A 24465-nucleotide genomic window follows, 5' to 3' on the forward strand; every position below is an offset into this window, starting at 1 on the left:
ACTCTATAATAACTTTTCTCTTTTCATTCCTTTTCTTTTTTCTTTACGAGGAGAGAGGGAAAACAAGCAAAAAACACAACCTACTTCCCATACACTGAATTACAAATTACAAAGATCAGCAAACTGTACACAAGAATGAGGAGAAAGAAAGAAGATTTTTTCCTTTTCAAAAAAAGGAAGTTTTGGAATGATTGCCAACTCCCGTGTTAAAAGGGGCAGCCGGGTACCAAAACTTAGAAATCATTCCAAAACATCAAATGAAAGCGTTGGACAACAATTAATCATAACATGATGCCTATGTTAGACTTCACTGATCCCACTTGGCCTGGAATACTATACTTCTATATTTAAGCCACTGCACCATTTCCCTATCCAGAGCAGTATTATGCAGAACTGCATCGAGCATCGGGCTACCAAAAACTTTTGGAGATGTCTTGAATGACCATATTTGGTCCTTAGGCCATGGTCTTTGAGGTTGTTTCTCCTGTTAAAAACAGAATCCATAGTTAATCAATCACCCACCTTAGCTATAAAGAAATTTAGCCACTTAAACAAGAAATTTTCATTAATATTAATAGCTTGTCTAAGATCCCACTCTATATAAGGGAGAGGAAAATTCATCATTAAATTAACCAACTTGGTTAACTGTATATATGCTCTTGCATGTAAGATTCACCTCTTATGTTGGAATTATAATGGCTCTGATCAAAAGATCAAAACAATAACTTCAGCATGAACCATTTAATCCAAGATTACCACAGCCTTGGACAAGCATGATTATATATTTATTTATTACAAGAGGCTAAGGCACAAAAGGAAGAACTGATAATGAGCTCCATCTCCCGATTATTAAGGTAGCAAGGGCAACCACTGAGAAGCCGAGGATTAAGATATAAAGATGTAGACAACTGAGCACATACAGAACACTTCTATTATGTATCAGTTCAAGCTCAAATAAATTGTAACCTAAAGATTTCAAAATTGACATCCAAGTGCACAGAAAGCTCACCATCCGTGACAGCATAAACTTTACAGTTCGCTGACCATAAACCCGATGCCTTGATGGTTTCTGAACCTTGGAATAGAAGGAAGCAATATCAGGTAATGACATGCAGCCCCTACTCGCTCTGGCCAGGCTACAATCTGGATCACCACTAGTCTGGTTATGCCAAAAAATCAGCTGCCCCAAACAATAGTTCTCGCCATATGTCTTGCAATACTCATGAAAACCTGTTCCTAACTTATCGGAGTACTTCGGCCCCAGGTCAAGTGGACTAATGTAGACAGGAGGAGAAGTTACAGCTTTATATACCTGTACCAAACAGGAATGTAGTCTAGATCAAATGAGGATCAACAGACAAACAAAATTGGAAATAGTCTCTGAAGTGAATAGCACGACTAACCCGAACTCTGAAGAAGCATTTTGTGTAAGCGTAAATATGTATAAGATCAGCTGCAGCATCATGCCGACACTTGTATGTACATGGAAGACTCCGTACCTCATCCCTCAGCCTTTGCAAAGAAGACCAAGCAGTCAAACGATTTATGTTTACCAGGTTGAAACACAGAAGCAGACAACAGCCAAAGCAAGCATTCTACTCACCATAGTAAAGATTTCTGAAGTTCCTTCATGATATCATCAGAATTTGATGGATCATGAGCAGAAATCTTTGATTTAAGATCATTTAGGACGTGTTCTTCCACGTGAGGAGACATGCACTGAAGAAGCTCTTCCACAAGTGATCCCTCTCCTTTCCAGAGGAAGGAAACAACTGATTCAGGACTAAGCCTTTCCAATGGAGGTGGAGCTTTCTTTGGGTCACCGAACACGCATTTCATCACATACCTCACCTGTGCAGGACATTAGATAATAAAAATGTCAATACTCTCAAGAAAACATATGATCCATCTTAAAAAAGTATGATTTTCAAACACAGCACATATATGTATACACACACACAAGACAACATATGAACTAATATACAGCTGCAGGATAAAAATAATTCGCTAGCAGTAAAAGGAAGTTACCTTGTCAAGCGTAACAGCCAAATTTTGAAGCCTCTGATTATAAACACCCTCCGCCTGTCTCATTTTAAAAAAATATAACAAGATGAGCATCCACAACTGCCTGTATATCCTTACAAAGACAGATTATTATGAGAGAGAATTCAATGTCATTACACACCTGAACCTCAGCATCACTCTTCTCAACCTCTAGACATATATCCGAAAAGTATCTCCTTTTCTCTTCCAAATTATGCCTCAGGATTTCCTCAGGAAGCTTCGTTCTTTCAAAATTTATAAACCTCACCTTTAGAAAAAAAGAATAGGTTAATGTCTATAGGTTACAGAAATAGACCCATTGGCCAAAGGCAAACAAAGATATGAGAGAGATCAAGGACACACCAGACGAGCCGAATAGGCAACCAACCAATTTGGTAACCCTCCTAATAAACAACTGCCCAACCCAGCCCTTCCCAACTCAAGATAATCTTCTTCAGATACTGAATTTAATTCACAGGCGTCCAACATTAGATGATGACGATCTAGAATGCCATGCCATTCCTTGAGTACCTGACGAATAAAGTACGTCACAGCATACGTTAGAACTCAAGGTAGAAAGAAATGTGTAACTTTCTAACACTACACCGCATGTAAAAAGAAAAATTAGGCTTATTTAATTGCTGACAGAAAAAAAGTGTGTTGCTCATACAGACCATCCCATAGCCAATGACACTTAGGGGCTGGTAAACGACCCCTAAAGAGATAGTCTTATCCCCCTCTTACTGTTTTTTAATTTCAATAAAAAAGAAGAGAAAATGTTGCCCTGGAATCTGTACCTTTTGAAATGCTCCCTCGCCTGTAAGGTTCAGGTAGCTGCCCCGACAAACTTGGTTACCACACAGACAGACAGATGCTTCATATTCTTCCTTACTCTGGGAGATGAAAGAGCCATATCTTATTTAGGTAAAGCAATATGAAAATTTTCTAATTGTGCAAAAAGGCTGAAAAGACTAAGAGACATACCTCTGTAACAGAATTATAATCAAAAGTGATCTCCTCACCAAATTGAATTTCACGGGTAGAATAAATCCCAATCTGGTATTGACCATCTACAGCAGTAACCCTACATTTAACAAAGTGTCAACAAATACTGAATTGAAGGAAAAATCCGTTAGTTATAATAAGATTGCTAAGGAGCAACAAAAAGAGTCTGGCACATAGCAGGGTGGAAGAGAGCTCTTGTGGCCACACTCACCGAGATGCTGCCACGCGCGTGCAGTGCGTATAATATTTTAGTTATAGCTGAAGCTCCCTAAAGGCCACCATATGGCAGCAGGAAAACCTCTCCGCTCTGAAGTCAACTACTATTATATTTAATATGCAATCCCACACACATCACTCCAAATTCATTCCTTGCCTTAGATTATGTGATAATTTTCAATATTTGAAGGTAACTTTGAAATCTTCTGATTGAAATTGGGCATTAATAATAATTTGATGATGGTATTGATTTTTCCTAGTGTAATGAAAAAAAAAGTAATTGAAATAGAATAATTTTACATGTAATACTTCAAGAGTCGCCAATGCATCCCAGATGCACCCAAAAAAATAAGAAACAAAAATAACATCGAAAATAACTCACTTCGCTTCACAATTAGGACGACAGGAGTGACATATTCGACTTGCATAGTTTGCTTTATGCATAGCATCAACAACAACTAAATCGTATCCATCCGCATCACCCTGCCATCACATATAAAATACATGTTAAGATAAATGGTCCAACAGAGAGTCTTAACAAGCCTAAAGCAACTTTTTTCAAAAGCATCAAAGTGACACCTTTGGCCTCTCAAGGTATATGTTGTAAAATTCTGGAGCAGGATCTTTACTCTTTCTCTGTAACCATCGAATTCCATCTTGTTTCTCAAACCATTTCCACACAGGATAAACCTGCAAATAAGTAACTCCCAAGTAAAGAAAAAAAATCTTAATTTAAACTTTAAAATAAAAGCTCCATGCTAGAGCCAGAAGCCTAGAAACGTGTAAATAACAAAGTGAAGGAAGAAGTTTCAGGTTCAATATTCATAATTGGTTTCTATGAAAAAATTTCACATCCATACCTCTCCCAGAAATTCCACAACAAAATCGTCTACTCCAAATCCACCTTCTTTATTGCAAACAACACCAAGACCCTTGTGAAATAGATCAAGCAAAAGTAAACAAATCAGCATCAGAAAAACAAGCAACAAGAAATCAATAGAATTGATGTTAGTTTGTTAAAAAATTATCAGCCTATACCTTTCTGTAAGCAACATATTTGTCATCTGGACGACTCTCCATGGCCTTCAATATACCTTGACACATTCTCATGGTCCGTATATCACAGTCCTTATCGGCAGCCTCTTTGATTTCTTCAATAACAGGCTTCAGAGGATATATCATTGGGGTGTTCCCAGTTCCTGTGAACTGCCTAACTTGCTTGTTCAGGGAACGAAGTAAAAGATCTTCTATAAACAATTGCTTATCCAGCAGGGGCCAATTCAAGTCATCTGGCATTGAGTCAAGTAAGAGATTATGTGTATAAGGATCAATACCATAAACCTCCTGTTCTATAACTTCCTCACCAAGCAGTTTTCTAGGTTTATAGTCCTTAACTTCAGGAAGTTCCATGTCTAACTCCTCAGTGCCATTTTTCTGTGCACTGAGCTTTTCAGTATAGTCCTCTGGCAAAGAAACCCGCATCTTTCGTTGCACTTCATCCTCATCTGCAACAATAACATACTTGTCAATGACTTCATACTTTCTTGTAACAGGAGGAACAAGGCTAGCCTTTGTCATTCGAGCTCCCCATTCACGCTCTTCAGTCAGAGAATCAAAAGCCTCATCTTCGAAAAAGTATCCATCTCCTCTTGAATCCCCAGATCGACCCTCCGACCGGAAATCCAAGTCACTCTCTGTATCAGAACTTGAACTCTCACTATCACTCTTATCATCTTCAGAAGATCGGTCAAGGTTATCAGATGTTTCACTTCCTGAATCAAGAGATTTTCTATCCAATCTGTGTAAATGTTTTTTGAGTTCTCGGTCAGTTGTATATTCTCCATAATCAAAGACATCACTTGCAAAAGAAGCGCCAGAGCTCCTGCTCATGTACTTCCTTTCAGAGCCTACTTTTCCCAGTTTCTTCTTGTACTTGGCAGCTGATGAACAAAACCCTGTAGATGAGTCATCTTGCCATGATTTCATCAACTCATCTCTTCCATGAGAAGAAGTAACTTTAGAACCCTCTTCCAAACGTGTCACCAGTTGGATAAATGATGTAATAATGCGATTCATGTCTCCAACACCACTCCTATTCTTTGCTCTGCGTGCAGATATAAATACATGCAGAAATAAGTGTTACAAAACCCTAAATACCCCAAAATATAATGGACTAAAAAAGAACAAACAGTGCAAGAACCATGGGTAACAAATTAATCCTTATTTTTGCTCAAAATAAATGCAAAAAAAAAAAAGTAAAGAACAAAGATACAGTTTTAACCAGATGACATAGTCTGAAGGGTAAGGTTTCATTCAACTGAACCAACAGGGTTAAGGTTTGGTTAACTTGAGCAAAAACTTCTAGCGGAAATAATAATTTGCAATGGAGAAACAGAAGTGCAAGTAAGGCGGTAAATGATGACATACAAAAGATGTCAACCTCAAAAGTGCTTTTATTTAAAGAAATTTTCCAAACCAATTTCAATTAGAATCCAAGGAATTGTTTAATTATAGCAAAATTTCTTATTTTTCCAAAAAACAATTATATTTCAGCATTCAAATAGAAGGTTTAGTTTGTGAAAGACTAACATAATTTTGTTAGAAAATTACTTCCAATTGGAAATTTCTAAAGACACGTTTTCTCCTTTCTTATAAATAGAAAACTGAAACAATTTTCTGAAACTAGATATGCCCTTAATGTCCAAACAGATAATTCACTCCTTACTCAACAAAAGCCACACACTGTTATACTTAAAATACCTTATTTAAAAAAATACTTAAACTACCTTATCGATGTTGTAATATTTAATCAGGATAGATAATAAAAAACAAAAAAAAAGAGCTAGAAAAGCTTACTTTATTGCATCCCTGCACATTCGACTGATGTCCTCCTTGACAGAGTTCAATCCATGGCCAATGTAATACCCATTTTTCATTCTTTCCTCAATTTCCGCAACCTGCTCAATAAATACTCAATGTAAAGGTCGAGTACACCAGTCAAGATAAGTAATAAAGATAGATAAAGATGTAAAAACAAATTATTGAAAGTACCTTGGGCACAAAAAAATCAAATGTATTCTCCTTCATGATGTCCTTAAGACTCGAAGCAAGAAATTGCTCCATCCTCTTATATTTGTTTTCAGATTTTTTTATTGCCCATCGCCTAATACGGGCATCCCTAGATAGAATGGATGAGGACCTTCTAGCATCGAACAGCTTTGACCGTTTGTATAAGCTTCGACGGAATAACTGATTTGCTGAATCTCTCTTGTCTACACTGTCAAAATAATCCTTCAAGTCAGCAAAATCATCCATATCACCACCTAGCCCCTTGGCCCTAGAAACTAAGGAGGTTTTCTCTGTGATATGCTTCAGGCTCCTTATTTTAGAATGCAAGTCTTCATAGATCTTTGTACCATGCAAACTTCGTCCCTTGACCCACTTCACATTTGGAAATCTGTGAGCCAACTCTCCAAGTTGGCTGCAACCTCTAATGTCTACAAAAGATACACAAGGAAACAATCGAAGAACTTCTTCAAGGGTGCTTGAAGTGATGTTATTGCAACCAAGAAGAACCACAGAATTTATCTTTTCTTTGTTGTAACCATTCTGCAAGAAAACAAAACAATAAGTATGGGGGAAAAAATATTTGTCTTTCTCATATTAAGTTGATTCGAAGAACATTTTTCATTTAAAAAGAATTGAATAGAAGAAACAGACTACCATGATATTCAAGATTATGGAGTCAGTGCAGTTAGGACCGATAGATGACAAGTCAACCTGTCTAGAAATCTCCTTGTAAAACTTCACTGCAGCTCTCCAATGTTTGCAAGTTAAAGATGCAAAGGAAAGGGATTTCATGTCAGATCTCAGAAAATGAAAAATGCGTGCCAGAACATGACCATTCAACAATCCCCAGCTAGTCAACTCAGTTTCGGAGCATCCACTTTCATCTGAATGGAAGGTCTCATTGCCACACAAATCCTCAAATGTTAATTCATTCTTTTGTAATTGCACATCTTCAATTTCACATTCTTCTTCACTCTCATTGGTTAGCATCCGAGCTCTTTTGCTGGCATGTGCATCACCTTCTGTAGATTGCATGACAAGCATCCACCAAAAAGATATTAGTGTCAGAATTACACAAAAAAAAAAACGGATGTTCAACTAATACATGAATCCAATTATCTATCCTACACTTGCAGACCAAAAATTTGAAAAGAAGCACAATAAAAATCTGAAAATTCTAACATGTGAAAGAAAATAGACATAAAAAAGGTGCACAAAAAATGAACATATGATAAGAAAGTCCAAACATTTAGCACTGATACAGGGAGAACATAGTTGCCTATTTAATCTTGCAAATGGTGCAAATAGATTTTCTTCAGTTGAGTTGTATCACTCAGATGCATTTTTGTTTTGTTGATTTAACAAACTGAATAAAAAGATACAATAGAAGTATACAAAAAAATTATGAAGGAGAAAAGAACAACAATTCTAACCCAAGTTTCTAATAGATCTTACCAGAATAAATTGAAGCCATACAAGTAGGTTTCTGTGAAAAAAACAACTGACTCACTTATTGGACTAGAACTATTTGTTGGAAGATGATAATACAGGAAACTTAAAGGAACATCCTTTATAGAAACAAGAAATACAAGAAGAAAAAATATTCTCCAAGACCAAGTTGTTTCTGGACAACATGAAATAGAATAACAGGTAGAAAATAACAATAGAATAACATGAATGTTTCAAGAGCACTTTCGGGCCGACCAAACTTAAAATAATAAGAAAAATAAAATTTATCTGGCAAAGCAACGAGCAACCTCTAGAGAAGCCACACTAGATATTTATAGAACACATGGCAAAAATTTCTAAGATGAAAATGTTCAATGCTAATCTCAACCCTCGCTGCCCCTGGGAAACTGAAAGGAACTCGTCTCTACCTGATATGTGGTAAATGTGCTTTTCCATCTCTTTTTTTGGCTGTCTTGCATGGATCCATGGATCTAAAATTTCATTTATGGCAGCAGCAAACTCTCGACTTTTATATGATTTCATTACCAATTCATGAAGCTTCCCACGGGTATAACCAACAAATTGTGGATGCTGACTGTGAAATGAACTGCACTCGATGCTATTTCCACTAAGAGCAGCACCCAGTGACTGTGAAATAGAAAGTTCCCCAGAATCAGCACATGATGCAAGATTCTCTATCTGATTCTTGGCAGTTGCTTCAGAAGTTCCCATGGCAGAGGTAACAGGAACCCAAACCCTATCAAATTTCCTGAAAACACTGCTATTTTTTGGGATAACTCCTTGATCTACCATGACCTGCAGCTCTGAGAATGATAAAGGTCCTTGTTCATTTCCAGCACCATCAAAGTAGTACCAGTTACCCAAATGCAATTGCAAGTTGTCAACTGATAAAAGACTGTCCCTTCGGGTGCTGAAGGATGCGGTACCCTTCCAAGAGCTGTGTAATTCTTGATCATTAGCAGATTTTGAGTGAGAATCACTTTCTGTTGATGCTCTCTTCGGGTCACTACTTGCACACTGTGGCCGAGCAGACCTTGAAGAGTACCTATCCCTCCCTCGAACTTTTGTGCGAGAATCAGAAACAAAAGATCCATGCTCCTTAACCACACATGCATTTATCCTGACTACAGGAAGCATGGTTCCTTTCATCCCTCTTACAATGTTAGGCTTGATTTGGTTCTTCTCATCTAGACAAGAAAACGCCCAAGGAGGAAGCTCAAGCCTTCTGCTTTGAGATGGATGGTACAGTTCATCCTTATGATGCCAACGAGGATCTTCATACCCACATTTTGGCATCTGGCATAGTGGATAACCGTCATTCAGAACAAGTTTCTTTCTGTGAGGTCTGTCTTGTGCAGCTTCATCATTTCTCTTCCAGTCCCCACCCTTGCATGACCACCGGCTGGAAAACCAGTCATCCAAATCACCACTGACAAAGCAATGATCCTTGTTATCACTGGATGCAACTAAACTAGACTCTGCACCTTCCCTCAACTTGTTGCCTGAAGATCTAGAGATTTCATCAGCTTTTTGATCTTCTTGGTCAACTGTGGGAGCTCGATTCCAGCTAAAGCCTGCATATATCAAAATAGAACCTTCCATGAAATGCATGCCTCAAAATGTAGCTAAAATAGCAATCAAATCCAAAGCAGTTTTCTATGCAGAAGTTTGACCATGAGGCTTGCCTCAATGATCATCACTCCGCACCTTTCTTGGTGAGTAAGTTTCTCTATTGATTCTAATCCCATTAATCGTAATAAGAGTTCTACTCATCAAAAAAGGGAAGAGAACTTTAATATAAAAGGTTACTGGAAAAGAATCCGCCTACTAGGTCTTAAAATCAAATAGAACCCCAAAATAAACATGACAACTGATATATCTAGTTTAATTTTATAAGTGTCTTGACAAAGAAAGTTCCCGAAACATAGTGGAACTGTTGCTTAAATAGGCTCCTTTTGAAGCTTGTTTGACCTGCTTATCAAATTAACAAAAATTTTTTAATAGAAACAAGTATTATTACTCATAAAGCACCAAACAGTCCCATAAATTTAATAGAGCTCATTAAATTGAGCTTCTCCAACTTGCTTCTCATCAATAACCTATTTAGACCTCACCCCAGCAAGAAGTTTTCAACATTGTGCTCCTATGAAAATATAACAATGTTAAAATGTTTGTCAATGGAGCATATTTACATATTATGAAGATTTTAGCTTGTTACTGGATTTTCCAATCAAATTGAACCTCTCCAACTTTCTCTCACCAAACAAAAAAAGGGTTAGAATGCCCATAACCTGTGCGCCACACCAACAACCCATTCAATGCTTTATTTTTTTTTTGAAATAAACAGCCCATTCAATGCTTTATGTTGACTTATTACAAAATGTATCCTTAGGACTTTAGCTTGGTCAACAATAAATGCGACACTGTTTGAGTATCACTAAATTTTCTGCTTGAGGGGCAAAAAATGTCGTAGCTAACCTACCAACATCCCGTTAATAGTGAAACTATAAGTCCCTAGAGCAGTATGGAAAAAAAGTTAGCATATCCGGTAAATAGTATTAAACCAGCTAAAAATGAATAAAATAGTATCAAAATATATACTTAATCAGTAAATAATTATTATATATGATTAAATAACTATTGCAATGCTAATAAATAAGTACCTTCACAGATTCCCCATCCACCCGGCTCTCCGTGTTCAAATGTCATTTTCAAAGCTTCTGCAAAGATGATATATTCTAAAGATGAGATTAAGAAAAAGAATCAACTCCCAGATGGATAGACAAGGAATTTGAAGCAAATCAAAATAAGTTAAAGGTTCATGACAGAAAAGCTAATAATTGGATACAGATTTTTTTTTAGAGAAAAAACATTAAGATTTTTTTTATAACTTTTGGATGTGTATATTATTACATACCCCCAATAGTTTCAAGTTCCTTGCCAGGAATGATTGTAAAACCATCCAAAAGAGCTCCAACCCTTTCGTCGATCTGGAGATCTTCTATAGTTTCTAATCCTATTTCATGGCCATTTGACCAACAAACGGGTTGAGGTAAAGGAGCATCTGTTTCCTCGCCATTCTGAAGACCAAGTTGCCCAGTATCTACAGTATCTGCTAACAGATTACCAGGAGCTTCTGGTGGGTTGACCAGTTGTGTCACAGCATCGGACACGATGGAGGGAAAATTTGCAGACACCAATGGTGAGGCTGCATTTTCAACAGTAACCCATCTGTCACTGTCTAAGTGTTTGATCAAATGATCTGATAAAAGAATCCCTTCTTCCATAAGTGCTTTAAGGTCACACAATTTTGAAGGCCCACACTCCATACCAAAGTAATCAAGGTAAAACCATTTCCCTGCTGAAGAATCAGCCACAACAGGAACATAAGGTGGAGTATCACATATATCCATATCTTCCTCCATGGAAAGCAACTCTTCAGGAGGAACTGCATCATTCAACAGAGATTCTTTGCAATTCATGCTCGGACTCTGAGCCTTCTCTTCTTCTAAAGATTCAGACGTTGCATTTTTCTCATCTAATACATTACCATTACTGGTACTGCTTCTATCTTGAGATTCCTTAGCTGATAAATGCGATTCTGTTCCACTAGAATCCTTTTGGCTGAGCTTATCTTCTTGTACTTCACTAACATACTGAGAGTTGCGCTTTTCACTTGTTCCACTTTTTCGACCAGATTCTTTGTAGTTGTTCGACCGACTTCGATTATGTGGGGATCGTTCTAAATAGTTTGGAGTCCTATCCCTGCGATCATGAGGTCTACCACGATTCTGCGGAGACCGCGCCGCATAACTGGGACTACGGTTCCTGTAATCATGGTGACGGCTTCGATCATGTGGCGACTTTTCTCGAGTATTTGGAGACCTCTCCCGACCATAAGGAGACCTCTCCCGACCATAAGGAGACCTCTCGCGCCGAACAGGGCTCCGATCCCTATGATCATAGTACCTGGTTCGTTCACGTGGGGACTGCTCAGAATGGCCCGGGCTACGTCCATGCTTGTCATGGAGCACCCTGGATGACAAGGAAGAATCATGATGCCTGGAGGAATACTTGTCCAGTGAAGATATTCTCGTGGAAGAAGAATTTCTGTAAAACCTCTCAACAGAACGGCGTGAATAGTGCTCTGAGTAGGCAGAACGACTATTATCATCGGAAAGTCTACGACTTTTTGAGCTTACATAATCTCCATAATCCGCATAATGCTTGCGCTCACTGCTATCTGACTCAGTTCCATGCCGCTTCAACCTGTTACCGGAAGTGTACTCCCTTCCGTGGTTCTTCCCATTGCTGTATTCACTCTTATATGTACCTTCCTCGTCAACAATTTTGGAACTAATTCTCGTACTCCTCTCTTGGCCGCCCTCCCACCTGGCAGAACTTTTGGCATGCTGACCACCACTTCTACCGAAATCTTTGCGGCGGTAAATGTCTTCAGGATACCTTCCCGAGGGAGATGTGCGTTCCGGATCATATTTCCAGCCTTTTTCCCTACCTGACTCGTACCTGCGCGGTTTGTTATAGCTGTACTCATCCTTCACTGCATTCCCCTTATGCCATCTATCTGGAATGAATTCTCCCTTTTCAATTTCATCTCTGGGTTCTCTCCATGATCCAAATTGTTTCCTTTCAGTTTCTCCTCCTTTACTCATCTTATCTGCTACTATTTCACCCTTCTCCATATCAACTTTCCGCCCTCTTGACAAAATAATCTCTCCCTTCTCCACGTCCACTTTACTCTCTCCTTTCTTTTCACTGATAATCTCCCCCTTCTCAATCTCACTTCTCCTAGTTGACCTATCCAGCAAAAATTCTCCATTTTCCTCTGCCCTGGGAGATTTCAAAGTGCCCAATTCACCCTCCTCCACCTCTTCCTTTTGCTCACAATCTTCTCCATTCTCAACTTCTCCGCAATAACTCTTGCCTCCTTTCTCCTGTCCCAAGTCATTCTTCTCCTCCTGCTGGTGCTGCTCTTGTTGTCGTAGCTGCTGTTGTTCTTGTTGCTGCTCTTCCGTTTGCTGTTGTAGTTTCTTTTGCTGCTCTTGTTTCTGTTGAAGTAGACGTTCTCCCTTCTTTACAGTAATAACTTTCCTCACCTTCACCACCTTCTTCTTTCGCTGCTGTAATTCTGGTAGCTGAACTGGCTTGGAGGTGAGCCCATTGTTGTTAGCATTGCCATTCTTATTGCTGTTGCTGTTGTTGCTGCTGCTGTTATTGTTGTTGCCTCCGCAAAGCGTCTTCTCCGTAATTGCAAATCTCTCCATGATATGCTGCAAAGGCATGCATGCGACACCTCCATCGCCCATGGAAACCTCGCCCGTTCGCCCTTTTTATATCGGAACCCTAGCTCTCCCCTATCCCGGGGCTATTGATGCTCATGCTTCAAAATTCGCTTTCAGTTCTCTCTGTCTTCCCTCCAATTGCAAACCCTAATAAAAAAATATAAAGCCGAGATCAACACCAAACCAAAATGTAGGGTTTCGTTGAAAGCAATACATAGATATAGACGTAGAAGTAAGAGCTGAATAAGCCTCGCAGTTAAAACCCTAGAGTTTGAATCCAAGAAGAGTGGAGCAACGAATTGGAATTCGAGGGAGAAGAAGACAAGAAAGATTACCGAGGAAAATTAAGGTGCTGAAAGGACAGATCGGCAAAATATCTTCTGTAGCTCGCGAACCAAACAACGCGCGATGGAGAAGACCCTCCCCGTTGAAATATCAATACAGATCAAGAAAACGATAAGTGCGCCGAAATATCTCTCTCTTTTCTCTCCGTATCAAAGTCTCTCTGTGTGTTCTCTTCTGTTATGTCTTGCTCTGCTATTTTTCTCTCGCTCGCTCGCGTTCTTGTTCTTGGTCTGAAAGACGAAACCTTCGTGCTTTTTTTTATTATTATTTTTTATATTTTTTTTTACCGATCTCTGCCCTTTTTATATTATTGGCAGAGTGAAAAAGAAACTGAAAGCACGGGAATGCCCCCCGGAGCCTCGTAGAGAAATCGATATGGGATTATGTTTGTTTCTACCCGTCGGCTCGCTGTTTTGTTCCTGTAACTCAGTCACTCGGTTGAGTCAGCCAATGACTCGGTTGAGACTCCGGTAAGGGTGTTTTAGTAATTTCGGGTAATCCGTGGGGTTTATGAAAATTGGGAAGGAGATTTTGGTAAATGTGTAAACGTTTTGGCGCTCAACTTGCTTTTGGGGTGGGGGGGGGGAACATATTTTTCAGGGAGGCTAACGGGGATTGGTTAGGAGAGGGAGAGTACAAATCCCGAGGTCAATCCAATTTTTTTAACTTTTGGGCTTTTGGAATTTTATTTGTAGCCCAAAATATTTGGGAATTACAAATACTTTTATGATATTTCAGTAATATTATAATCTGGCCCATATCCAGGATCTAACGGCCCAGAGACTTTTTAAAAAAAAAAAAAAAATTAGATTAGTTATTGAAGTTCACATATTAAACAATTATAATTTTTTTATTTTAATGATTGTAACACGTGAAGTGAATCAAATTTTAAAAATAATTATATGTTTTTTGTTTAAGTTTTAAAATATAAAAATAAAATTAATATAATAATTATAATTATATATATCAAATAAAATAAAATTTTAATGGACTATAAATAATACATTCTCCTAATTTATAAATGTAACATATATAATGGTTATCTATTTAAATTTTTTCTTTTTAATATAAAAATAAAAATTTCAATGTTAAATTACATATAATTTATTTGTTGTATAATTAATTTATATAAACATGTGTAATATGGGATAGAGATTTTAGTGATCTAAAATTAGAGTCACTTAAAAATATATTACAAACTAAACCAAATTTGAAAACCACTACTTGCGTTTTGTCCAAGATCCGGCCCATAACACTATAAAAGAGGTCCATAAATCGGTCTTCCTAGGTGAAACCAAGCATTTCAACATTAAAATCCCAGCCTAATTAATTTTTCTTTCTTGATTAAAAGAAAATGTAACTAAAAAAATGTGAGCGATTAGAATTTGTACCCAAAAAATATATATATTAAATTCACTTTCAAAATCTAATGCTTGTTAATTACATAATTACAAAATCAATTCGGAAGTTTTGTACTTGTTATAGTATGATCACAAATACTTTTTATTATAATTTATTTCCGATATTTTTTTAATATATCATATTTTCTTTACTTTGTAAAAAAAAAATTAAAAAATTAAATTATTTTTATATACTTTAAAGAACAATTCAAAAAATGACTAGACTGCGTGTGACCTAGTTTCCTTTTATTTTATAATAAAAATGTTTAGATTATATTTGAATACTTTAAAACACAGTTTTAAAAATAATTTTAACAATTTAATTAAAATAATAAATATGACATATTTAAATTATATTATTCGTTAAAATTAATTTTTAAAACATGTAAATATGATGTAGTTATTTTAATTTTTATATTAGAAAATAAAAAAATTAACCGTTTACAATAAATAAAAAAAATAGAGAAAAAAAAAAAAGACAATTGCAACTATAAGCTTTGTTCTCTATTGGTTAACTTCATCTGTTGGGAAGTGCTTCATACAATGGATTCTCATTAGTGTTTTAGTTAGCTCTCTCTCTCTCTCTATATATATATATATATATATATATCTATCTATATGTTGTGATTTCGGCAGATCACTCAATAATTTCAAACACAATAAGTTAATTAAGCACATAATAATTGTAATTAATTAACACCATCCTTACTGGCTACTTAAATTCTCCATCAACATTACAAACAGTTGAATATAAACTTCCATATACATGCAGCTCTCTATATCATCAGACCTAAATCGAGGGTGAAAATAACTATGTTAATTGCCTGACGTCACTAGTTTCATTAATTATTTTTAATTAGGTATCAGATAGTTTCATTATATATATATATATATATACCTCCATGCTAACTTGAGAAATTATCTTGAATAAGGTAAGCTTAAATTTTGGTTATCAATCACAAATGCATTTGATCTCTTTTATAATTATTTGATTGCAGAGAAGAAAATAAAATAAAAACTTTTGAGTCTCGTTATTTTTTATACTTTTTATTAATATTGATAATGAATATATCTGTTAGTACTAAATAAACGATAAATCTCGTATATATTAATAGTAGACATGTGATAATAGAATATATATAATTAAATTAATATTATTTATACTATCGTCAATAATTATTTATTTATTTAATTATTAACAAGAATTTATAAATAAAAATAAATAACATAAATTGAATATAGAGTTAATTTAGAATTAAAATATTATTTTAACTCAAAATTTTATTTCTATGTGTTATATGTTTAGTATTATAACAGTTTAATAATATATATAATTAAAATTTGAAGAAAACTAACATATATTAGAACGAACAGTTTAATAACTTTAGTTCAATCGATGTACACAATATATAGATAAATATTATATGTATATATATATTATAGAGCAAGCAACGAATTCATGCAGATGCAGATAAGGCGATGACGATACATGAGTGAAGACAAGTGGAAGAGCTTAACATGAAAGTAGAAAGAACTTTTATTTTTACTTTTACAGTTTTACCTGCAAAGGAATGCACGTACGTCATCGAAATATTTTCATGGCTTGTCTACATAATATTGGTTATATGTGATTGAGACGTGTCCCAAACATACATGCAGTAGTTTGCCTGCAGTAATAATAATTATTTACATTAAGAAAATACAAATTAATTATATCAAAATTTTAACTTATCATAACTACTTCCAATTAACAAAATATATATATATATATATATATACATATTTTTTATTATCACCTAAAGACATAAATTTTTAATTTTATTGAATTAAATATCAACATTAATAATAATAAATATTAAAATTCAATAATTTCAACAGTGACGGTATGATTCCAAAATCTGGTAATGATTTAATGGTACTTTTCACTAGATTGATGAAACAAATGAGCAAATAAAAAAATCAATTGTTTAATTATGAAACAATTCCATGCTTGTGTTTATATATTATTGTGAAAGAAACCTAAAACCTGTCTTTCTCCCAATAGGTCCACTTTGTCTCTAGTTGTGTCATCACGTGGCACGATCAATCAAGATTGTGTATGTTCGTATACAATATCCATGCATGTGGAAAGATTTTTTTATTTAAATATGTACATATATGTTTTCATGTAAAGGTCGAGTTTTTTAACATAATTTAACTCAGAATATAAGAACTATTATATTCTTATAAATAAAAAATATATATACTAATTATTCAGTTAAATAATAATTAATGAATTATTTTAATTTAAAAAATTAATTTATTTTATGTTGGATTAAAGTTTAACTAAAGTTAATTTAATTGATTTATTTAATTTATGTGTAGTACCTTAGAAATCACAATACATTATATTCTATTAATTAATATAACTTTGCAATAAAAATAATTTCTTTTTTTTTATATTAACAAAGAAATGACGACAGTGTGCCACTCAAATCAACATGATTTAATGAAAATAAGTAAAAATACCCACTAAAATTGGTGGTCGAAACTTAAAAGATTGATTACTTTGAGTGAAGCATATATATGATGATAAGAGGGCATAATTAATTAACACTAAACTAAAATAATTAATTGGTAATTGGTGTAAATTGGACAAAAGAATGGCCGGCCAAAGACAGCTTCTTTGACCTACTCTTTACTCTTTGTTCACTATATGTTATTGTCTCTGCCTCACATATAGTGAAGATATGGAGCTGGCTTTGATGGCAATCCGCCAAATTAGCTCAAATCAGACTGATGGATATAATTAACTTTTGCCTTGGCAACGCAAAAAAAATTGATTAGATTAAGTTCATTGTTAGCAAACTTATTAAAGGTAAGTTAATTATTTTACTTTTTATTTATTTATTTATTTTTTAAGTATAAAATGCATATACATATATTAATTATAATATAATACAAATAACATCTATAATTATTTAAATTTATAATTTTTTAAAAGATAATACGAGCTGCTAACAAAGATTTTCTAAAAATGTTTTAATAAGTTTGCAAAAATTTGTAGATAACAATGAAAAGGAAGTTGATTTAGAGAAATGTATATAACAATGATGCATAATCAGCTAGGGGTTTCCTAACAATATCTTCCATCTATTTTCCAGTATATATGTGTGTGTGTGTGTGTGTGTACACACACATATATATATCGATATACTTATATATATTATGTAAATACACACGTCCAAATACCGATAGACTCACATACACACGTGTAGTTGTAAGATATATAATAAAAAATGGCAGAAGTTAAAGTAACCAAATAGAAATTCTCTGCATGCATGTACGGCGACATTAATTATAAATTAAACCATAGTTTATGATAATCGGTATCCAAAAATAATTTATTTCATGAATAAATTTTATAATATGAATACTAGTACCTTTCACCAACAATATATATTGCCTCAGCCTAGCAGATTAACTTCTCTCAACTCTCTCTCTCTCTCTCTCTCTGCCACCAGACAAACATACAATTAAAAATCAAAAGTCATGTATTGTTCTACTTTCTCAACATGATAAATCTTGAAAACTCCATCGCCATTACGGCCGCATATAAACCCTAGCTACCTACCTCTTCTTCAATCCCATCCATCAGTATATATACATACGTTACACACTCATACTTGACTTCTCTGCAATTCCGTTTTCATGGCTTCCCAATAGAGAAATTCAGCAATAGTATTCATCCATGCACGTCAAACCCACAAAACCCTAATTCTATCTCCATCAGTGTATTTACTTACAGCCATGAAAACTGAACTAAGAGGAAATGCAAGGACGTCGTCACTTTCTCCACAAGGTTCCTTGTTCAATTCCCCAGCTCAAACCTCTCTCTCTGGAGCTCTAAGAGGATGCCTTGGCAGCCTCGACGGCGCCTGCATAGAGAAGCTTCTGCTTCACTGCGCCAGTGCCCTCGAGACAAACGACGTCACTCTGGCTCAACAAGTCATGTGGGTGCTCAACAATGTCGCTTCCTTCACTGGCGACCCTAATCAAAGGCTTGCCTCCTGGTTCTTGAGGGCACTCATATCTAGGGCAGCTAGGGTTTGCCCAACCACCATGAGCGCAACCACTTTTAACGACGGAAGCAGTAGTATTCAGAGGAGACTAATGACGGTGACTGAGCTTGCCGGGTATGTCGATCTACTACCTTGGCATAGATTCGGGTTTTGTGCAGCCAATAGTGCCATTTTTAATGCAATTCAAGGTTACCCAAAAGTTCATATCTTAGATTTCAGCATCAGTTATTGCATGCAGTGGCCTACTCTTATAGACGCTTTGGCAAAGAAGGCTGAAGGGCCTCCTTCGGTTCGAATCACAGTGCCCTTTTGTAGGCCACCTGTGCCTCCCCTGCTTAATGTATCGAGTGAAGAAGTCTGCCTTCGCCTAAAAAATTTCGCCAAGTTCAGAGATGTCCCGTTTGAGTTCCATATTCTATTTGCAGACAGTCCGATTCTATCTCCATCTCCATCTTGTCATGATCATCCCGCTAGCTTTTCCTTCGAATCACTAATGACCCACTTGACTCCTTCTTCTCTAAACCTCAGAGAGGATGAAGCCTTAGTGATAAACTGCCAAAACTGGCTTCGTTATCTTTCCGACGAGCAAAATGGAGGCTTTCAAGATCATGCTTCTTTAAGAGACGCCTTCCTGAATCTAATTAAAGACCTGAACCCTTGTGTTGCAGTGGTGGTGGACGAGGATTGTGATCTCATTTCATCAAGTTTATCGACAAGAATCACCACTTGCTTCAACTACCTATGGATACCCTTCGACGCTTTGGAGACCTTCTTGCCTAAAGACAGCAGCCAGAGAATGGAATACGAGTCAGACATCGGCCATAAAATCGAGAACATCATAAGCTTCGAAGGCTCGCAGAGGATAGAAAGGTTAGAATCAGGGACTAAACTGTCTCAGAGAATGAAAACCGCCGGGTTCTTCAGTGTTCCGTTCTGTGAAGAAACAGTAAAAGAAGTAAAGGATTTGCTAGACGAGCACGCAAGCGGCTGGGGGATGAAGCGAGGAGACGACACGTTAATGCTCACATGGAAGGGTCACAACTCGGTTTTCGCCACCGCTTGGGCCCCAACCCTGAGCGAGTTAGACGACTAAGTGGCCATGGAAATGGGTTGAGTGGTCCATTGTGATTGGAAATTGACAAAAGAAGGGGCCGGAGGTTGCTTTTTTGTCTTTGTCAAAAGGCTGCAAATTGGCATAAGACAGGAGGAGCCTAGGAGAAAACGAAACATAAGATAATAATAAAGCATTAAGCTCGATCGGCTCGACTTATTCTATAAGCACTTATCTTTTAGATTTTAAATTTCAAAAAATTTCAATCTAACAGATAATGTAACGAGCTAGCTTCATTTGGCAGCAAGACTATCGTCTACCACCTTTGCAGATGAGCTCTCTCGTATTGTGATCACATGAAAGGCAAACGACAGATCAGAAGAAAAATGTACGTAAATTTGTCTTTGTTTGAAGACAAGATCTTCTATCACTTCGTTTTCCAATCTTCACTGGGCTTCAGAAAAAGCAGAACTTTCTTTTTTAGTCTCCATAATCACTGAGTTCCATAATGATCTTCATCATATTCTTATCTAAAATGTAATGGAGATGACCTCTAACTTTAACAGTAAGTAATCAATCCATTTATGATATTTGATTTAGTAAAAAAAAATAATTATTTAAGTTATTACTAATAAAATTATATTTAATTTTAATAAGTAAATTATGTTATTGGGTGAAAGAAATATCTTATGCGATTATATTTCTTTAATTAATGTAATCACAACGGATAGAAAACGAATCTAATATTCTTTAATTAAAAAAAATCCAGATTAAACTTAGTTTTTACGTCCCACTACAACTTCTGCAGGCTCCTTGTCTCTTCTCTTGTTTTGGAACGTTAACAAAAGAGTTCTCTAAACTATATATAAATAAATGCCATTTTTAGTACACTAATAATTATCATTTACTGGGACTTCAGTTGTACAAATTGATTATACTCTATTACAAATGTAATATATCTATTTTAAATTTTATTGCTATCTAAAATAAATTAAAACAAAAATATTATAACTTCATTATACCGATATGAATAATTACACTTTTAAAAATTATCTAACGAAAAAATATATACAAAGCTCATTCGAGAATAACTTTATTGCCCCATAAATATAAATAAATATATATATATATATGAATGGTTTGAGACTATAATGAAATTAATTCATTATAAAAGTAATTAAACTAGCATATCTTATGTTTTTCATTAAGAAATTAACATCATTGCATTTAATTTCAGCTATCTGTAACTATAGTAAGATTGTCTTAAGAGCAAAATACCTAATTTTGATGTTAAAAGAAAGAAGAGGAAAAATTAGGACCACATTACGCCTTTTGTTTCTGACTTCGGCCTCCTTCATGCCATGGATGTCCAGCTAATGGTTATACATATGCGATGCACAACCCCAAATGTAGAATATGATCTTGACCATCCAACAAAATTATTGGCCTGGATTCATTTAATTATCATCGACCAATTTTTTTTAAAAAAAAAAATTTAAAGTTTACATAAATAAATATTTTATTTATTAATGGTCAGTAAATTCTTTCATTCATATAAAATTATAAGTTATAAATATCTTATTTAACTTATAACGTAAATATTTATTGTTACAATTATTAGCCTGAATTCATTTAATTATCATCAACCAATCCAAAAAAAAAACTTTAAAGGTTTACGTAAATAAATATTTTATTTATTTATTATTATTTAACATAATGATCAGTACATCATTTCATTCATATAAAGTTATAAATTCAAATAAGATAATACTGTGTATGGTGTATAGTTGATGTATATTGTAACACCCACTAATTTTATCATTATTATTATTATTATTATTATTATTAATTTATTTTATAATTTTTAAATTTTAATTGATTTATTTAATTTAATTTAATAAAAATAAAAATAATAATAATGATAAAATTGGGTAAAAATATTATTTGGATTTAATTGAAATTAATTTTCGAAAAAAGGGATGAAAATTTGGATTCTGAGGGTATTTTTGAAAAGAAAATCGGAAAACAGGGGTCAAAACGCAATTTAGAAAAATTGTGCCTCGTCAGCGCCACGTCATCAGCCACGTCAGTGGCCCAGTCAGCAGCCCTGGCCAACCAGGACCTGCCGCATGGCAAGGCCACGCCAACCTGGGAACGGGCCACGTGGGCGATCCGCGTGCGCGCGATTGGACGGCCCAGATGCGTCCCCGCGCGTACGGACGGCCCAGATCAAGCGTGCGCACGGACGACCCAGATGCACGCGCACGGACGGCCCACATGCACGCGCACGGACGGTCCAGATTCAATCAAGTACGGACGGCCCATATTTAATCGCGATGGACGACCCAAATTTAATCCAAATTAAATCGCGATCGAACGGTTCAGATTAAATCAAGATGGACGACTGTGATTAAAAGGCAAAGGGTATAAATAAACCCCCCACACCTGACCACAAAAACCCTAGCCGCCAGCCCTCGCCGGAGAAGACGAACCAGATGCCGGAGGAGCCGGCCGCCGCCACCCGCCGCCGCACCGGGGAGTTTTTCGACCGCCGATCGAGGTAAATTTCATACCCCGACTCGTTTTTCAATGCTAAGTTCCCTTGTGGCCAAATCGGAGCCAAACTCCTGGCCAAACGGCCGGAAAACATGGCTGAAACCCAGCGGCCACGCCGTGCCCCTCCTCAGTTTTTGCCTCCGATGAGGCCCTTCCCGGCCTCCGTTTGATACAATTTTTATATCACCGTGATCACCATTCTTTTCTCTACAGGTTGATCGGAGCCAAATCACCAAAACACGAACCCCGCCGGAGAGCCGCCGCACCCGAGAGCACCGCCGTCGGTAAGCTTCGGTTTTTCGTAATTTTTTTGGCCCTCGAGGGCCCTAGGGTTGTTTTATCGCAGGGACTGATGCAAGCGTGGCCGAAAACGGCCAACACGAGGCGAATCGCCGCTGCAAGCGACGGCACCGTCGTCGGAGCACGGCGGAGCCGCTGTGCCGGAATTGCGATATTGGCCGAAAGGGGCCTGGGTCTAATTTGGAATTTTTTGGGACACGTGCAGGTACCAGTAGTGCGTTTCAGTTCCCCGGAAAAAAAATTCATGAAAAATTAGGGACAGCCTGTAGGCACATTGTAGAGCCGTATTCAGACCTCGAAACAAGTAAGGACCCCTCACTCTATTTTCTATCACGGTATTAAAGTTCAATAAATGATAAAACGGTATTTCATGAATCAATAGATGTGTGAAATTATTTAAGGTCGCTAATGGAGCTCGAGTCTGGTGTGTTTGTCGGTCAGCTGTTGTTTGACATATTTTACAGTTTTTAAATGCAGTATGAGGTCTGATGTTTTCATTTCATAGTTTCGTGTGCATATATCACTGTTTTATTGATTATGGATTGAATGACTGAGAACCCGATGTTGTATGTTGTCTTGTTTGGCATAAATTACTGGTTTGCTTGTTTGTGTGTGATTTAATGATGCTGACTGAGGAAAAGGGGAATGAAATGTTATGTAAATTGATAATTGTATAATGTGGTCAGCCTGACTAGATATCTTGAGAGATGGTGGACGGATCGGGTCCGTGGGGAACCCTACCGGGATTGTGGTCTCTCATACCGGACGGGGTATGGAGACCTTATGTGTTTTGGCGCCCATACCGGACGGGGTATGGGGACGGCCCGTTTCACCCTCATACCGGACGGGGTATTGAGGTTTATAGTTTTGGCGCCCATACCGGACGGGGTATGGGGACGACCCTGGAATCTGATTACAAGTGTTAAGGGTTCACGGGTAGCGGGACCCCTATGGATCCCCATGGATACTAGTAGGCTGGTAAATGAGGAAAAATATGTTGTGTAATGATTGAAATGCAAAAGGCGTGATAAGTATTATGTTATACAGTTCATATGATTTCATGATGATGATAATGTTATTGATTTCGTATGTTGTTTTTATGAACTTCACCGAGATAAGTGGATAGCAAAGGATTTTATTATTAATAAAAGAATTTGTTGTAAATTATGCTCCATTGGTCTTTTTGTGTTTTCTACCCACCTTTACCTCCGTGACGGTGAGATAGTGTGATGTCTTTACTGGGCTGGTGTAGCTCATTCTTTATTTAACCATTTCAGATCAGGAAAACATTGTTCCCGAACCCGTTCCGCAGGAAGACGGCGAAGGGGACGCCTAAAGACTCCGTAGTGATATTTACAGTTTTTATTTTCGAGTTTCTCTTTTAGTTAGTTTGTTCTTTTATGCTTTGAGTACGTTTTTGGTTTTAGTGTAAAAGATGTTAACCAAAATTTTTATTTCGCTTTCGCATTTGACATTTTTAATACACACATTTCATTTTAAAATTTTGGGGCCGTTACATATATATATTACATAAAAAATATTTATATGATGTTTTAAAATCATTGATGATATTTAATAATTTTTTTTAGTTTATTCCATTAAATTGAGATATATTTGCAAAAGATAAATTTTATGTATGAAATTTA

At 36.2% G+C, this 24465-nt stretch overlaps 1 protein-coding gene and 1 pseudogene across 1 annotated transcript; one reads left to right on the top strand and one right to left on the bottom strand.

Moving 5' to 3' along the window:
• Positions 1-2: 2 nt before the first annotated feature.
• Positions 3-13735, bottom strand: SDG2 (SET domain protein 2). The gene is made up of 20 exons (XM_088215980.1): positions 13442-13735; positions 10721-13253; positions 10467-10523; positions 8211-9377; positions 6988-7355; positions 6316-6873; positions 6121-6221; positions 4303-5368; positions 4125-4196; positions 3844-3954; positions 3647-3747; positions 3028-3127; positions 2841-2936; positions 2407-2574; positions 2186-2311; positions 2029-2082; positions 1604-1851; positions 1404-1512; positions 1010-1312; positions 3-484 (listed from the first exon to the last, which is right to left on the bottom strand). The coding sequence occupies exons 2-20, from the start codon at positions 13128-13130 to the stop codon at positions 308-310; spliced, it is 7392 nt and encodes a 2463-aa protein (XP_088072106.1). The 5' UTR covers positions 13131-13253; positions 13442-13735; the 3' UTR covers positions 3-307.
• Positions 13736-18325: 4590 nt separating this feature from the next.
• Positions 18326-20446, top strand: LOC110821735 (scarecrow-like protein 32 pseudogene; annotated as a pseudogene).
• Positions 20447-24465: the final 4019 nt, after the last annotated feature.

Source organism: Carica papaya, chromosome 3, assembly GCF_054855325.1.
Source record: "Carica papaya isolate Zhongbai chromosome 3, ASM5485532v1, whole genome shotgun sequence".
Classification (NCBI taxonomy): Eukaryota; Viridiplantae; Streptophyta; class Magnoliopsida; order Brassicales; family Caricaceae; genus Carica; species Carica papaya.